The sequence below is a fragment of the Carlito syrichta genome, unplaced genomic scaffold, assembly GCF_000164805.1.
Source record: "Carlito syrichta isolate Samal-C Ts95f unplaced genomic scaffold, Tarsius_syrichta-2.0.1 Scaffold304686, whole genome shotgun sequence".
Classification (NCBI taxonomy): Eukaryota; Metazoa; Chordata; class Mammalia; order Primates; family Tarsiidae; genus Carlito; species Carlito syrichta.
Window position 1 is genome coordinate 180,512 of NW_007248782.1, and position 3,559 is coordinate 184,070.

At 57.7% G+C, this 3,559-nt stretch overlaps 1 protein-coding gene across 1 annotated transcript in view; it reads left to right on the forward strand.

Moving 5' to 3' along the window:
- CERCAM (cerebral endothelial cell adhesion molecule) overlaps positions 1-3,559 on the forward strand; it is a 14,211-nt gene that overhangs the window by 1,020 nt on the left and 9,632 nt on the right. Inside the window, exons 2-5 of the mRNA XM_008060652.2 lie at positions 1,326-1,436; positions 1,596-1,713; positions 2,577-2,711; positions 2,849-3,053. Of these exons, the coding sequence (XP_008058843.1) occupies positions 1,326-1,436; positions 1,596-1,713; positions 2,577-2,711; positions 2,849-3,053 (569 nt within the window). The remainder of the gene's footprint in view (positions 1-1,325; positions 1,437-1,595; positions 1,714-2,576; positions 2,712-2,848; positions 3,054-3,559) is intronic.

The following is a 3,559-nucleotide window of genomic DNA, read 5'->3' on the forward strand; positions in this document are numbered from 1 at the left end:
GGGCATCTGTGCCAGTCCCTCCCCCGGCCTCGCGGATGACCCCTGCCCGGGCGGCCCCCTCTGCTTCCTGGCCAGACGCCGCCCAGACAGGCCCCTCCCTCACAGACAGGCCCCCAGACAGGACCCCACCCCCTGGCGGGCCTGGACAGACCTCTGAGGCCATGGGTCGACCCTGGGACACCCACCCCTCCTTCCAGCCCCCTCCTCCTCCTGGGGCCTCCCCTGGGTGCCTGTTGGGCCCAGCCCTTCTTGCCCCAGACCTCACAGCCCAACTCAGCCCGGCCCGCCACCTGTGGTTGGCTCCACTTGGAGATTGCTGGAGTCCCCTGGGGCCCAACGTGGCAGGGATTCGTTAGACTGGAGGATCTGGGGAGCAGGTGGGGGTGCCATCAGCTCTGGGCTCCCTGCTGCAGGAGAGTGAGACTGAATCCCACTGCAGAAGGGCTGGTGCCAGCCTCTCTCAGTGGAGGGGCTGTGTCCTGAAAGCTAGGGCGGCCCCCCTCCCTGGGGTCTCTCCCCTCTGGGGCTCCCGTGGGACACAGCCCCAAGTCACCAGAAGCCAGAGCCGGAGGAGGCCGCAGCTGAGATTGGGGATGAACTGAAAGAACAAATCACCCCCCATAACACACCAAAGTCGGGCTGGGGGTGGAGTCTGGTGGCCTGGGGAGGCCGCCCACAATTACCACAGTTTGGGAGTTAGTTAGTTCCCACCCCTGTAAGACTTGACACGTAGTTCATCTTCACTTCTAGGGAAATGGTTTAAAGGGGCAGCATCCCCTAAACACTGGGCTCTTGGCTAAGCCCCCCACCCCCTTATGGAAGCCCCTTCCCCAGGAGAACAGAGGGAAGGGAGGCTGTGTGGACCCAGACCTTGGGCCCAGGCATCCTCAGAACACCGTTTGGTCCTTATTAAGACTTGCACGAGGAAGAGAGCAGCAGCTGTCTGCCTAGTCCCAATTCAGAGGGGGAAGGGGCTGCCTTGTGGTCACACAGCAAGGAAGGAAGGAGGGTAGGCAGGGTGTGTGGCAGCTGAGAGCCTTAAAGTTTGGTGCCTGCCATCTTATCTTGGCCCACGACATAGGCAGGACAGCTTAACGTTACAGAGGGAGCAAGTGGAGCCCAGAGAAGCACAAGCCTTGCCTGAGGTCACATAGCAGGTCACAGAACGGTGACTAGGACCCAGCTGTCCTGCCTCCAGCCCCTTTGCTGGAGCACACCTGGCTTCCACTGCTCCCAGGAAGGTGTGGGTGCTTCAGGGTCCAGGCTGCCTTGGAGCTCGGTTCTTCTGTGACTGGGCCCCTCACCCTTTTTCCTTGTGTCCCCAGGTGCGCCACGGACCACAACATAGACAACACCATGGAAATGCTGCAGGAATGGCTGGCAGCGGTGGGCGATGACTATGCCACTGTGGTCTGGAGGCCCCAGGGGGAGGCCAGGTGTTGATCTGAGGGGAAAGGTGTTGGGGAGGATGAGGCAGCTGGGGCCCAGAGAGGAAGTGGGACAGGCCAGAGCCATAGCCGCCAGGCCTCTGTCCACTGCCCTGCAGAGGGGGAGATATCTAGCCCAGGGGAGTATCTCACCTCTCACCCCCTCAGGTCCTACCCAGACGAAGAGGGTCCCAAGCACTGGACCAAAGAAAGGCACCAGTTTCTGATGGAGTTGAAGCAGGAAGCCCTCACCTTCGCCAGGGGCTGGGGAGCTGACTATATCCTGGTAAGGAAGCTTGGCCTAGGATTGGGCTTCTGAAAGGCAGTAGTGTCTGTCCCCAATAGAAATCTGGGTGAGACTGAACCACCAGATGGCTGAGTCCTTCAGCAGGCTACCTAGGCCAGAGCCCAGACCAGATGTTGAGCTTGGATCCTTACATTAGTGCTCAGACTAGGTACAAAGCCTGGATCCCTGGGGTGGATCCCAGGATTTATACTGAGCCTAGATTCCTGGCCTAGAGCTCAGAGTATAAACTGAACCTGAATCCCTGCACTAGAGCTCAGTATAGGTGTTTGGATCCATTCCCTAAGCCAGATTTCAGATGAGGTTCTTAGATCAGCAACTCAGGTATAATAACTGGACCCTGAGGGCTGGGCGCAGTGGCTCATGCCTATAATCCCAGCACTTTGGGAGGCCGAGGTCAGAGGATTGCCTGAATCCACAGGTTCAAGACCAGCCTGGGCAACTTGGTGAGACCTCATCTCTACGATAAATCAAAAGATTAGCCAGGCATGGTGGTACATCCCTGTAGTTCCAGCTACTTGGAAAGCTGAGGTAGAAGGAGCCTGAGCCTAGCAGGTCAAGGCCACAGTGGCTGTGAGCATGCCTGTGCACTCCAGCCTGGGCAATAGAATGAGACTCTGACTCAAAATAATAATAATAATAATAATTGAACCCTGAGCCAGTGCTCCAGACTAGATCCCTGGTCTAGAAACAGATTTGCTGAGTTTGTTGGCTAGACCTCTCTCAGGGAACACCTGTTGGATCCTAGGAGCCACTCTGGGTCTCTGATAGGATCCTACTCAGTGCATTCCTTGGAGGGCTGCAGTCCGGACAAGGCTGGGGCCTGTGATATCCCCTCCCCACAGTTTGCAGACACAGACAACATTCTGACCAACAATCAGACACTGCGACTTCTGCTGGGGCAGGGACTCCCTGTGGTAGCCCCTATGCTGGACTCCCAGACCTACTATTCTAACTTCTGGTGTGGGATCACCCCCCAGGTGAGGCCGGGCTGGGGGCCGCAGGAGGACTGAGGCTCTGGGAGGAGGGACGTGGGAAGCACGGAGCCTGAAGGCCTTGGGGGCTGTGGGCAGCAGCAGGGGAATCCCTCTCATAGCCAGGCCATCCCCTCGTCCAGGGCTACTACCGCCGCACGGCCGAATACTTCCCCACCAAGAACCGCCAGCGCCGTGGCTGCTTCCGTGTCCCCATGGTCCACTCCACCTTCCTGGTGTCCCTGCGAGCTCAAGGGGCAGATGAGCTCGCCTTCCACCCTCCTCATCCCAACTACACTTGGCCCTTCGATGACATCATTGTCTTCGCCTATGCCTGTCAGGCTGCCGGTGAGGATCATCCCTCTTGGAGCATTCCTTGGGGGCCTCTGGGCCTTTGCGCATGCTGTTTCCTCTGCTTAGCATGCCCTTCCCTGCTCTGCGTTTCATTCTTTGAATTCCTGTTTGTCCCCGGGGTCATAAGCCTTCTAGAAGCCACTGCCCCAGTGGGCTGGATGCTGTTCTTCTGGCCGTCGTCATCAAGGTGCATTTATGAATTCTTTCACTGGGCAGATGTTTATGGAGCACTTGTGTGGTGGGCACTGGGGAGACGGTGGTGAGAAAAATCAGGCAGTCCCTACCACCTCCTCAACCTCCAGTCCTGTCAATCAAAGAACCACACAATAGCTGGGCGAGATGGCTCACGCCTGTAATCCCAACATTTTGGGAGGCAGAGGCAAGAAGATTGCCTGAGCCCGGGGGTTCGAGACCAGCCTGGGTAATTTGGCAAGACCTCATCTGTACAATTAAAAAAAAAAAAATAAAAACTGCCGGGCTTGGTGGTTCAGCCTGTAATC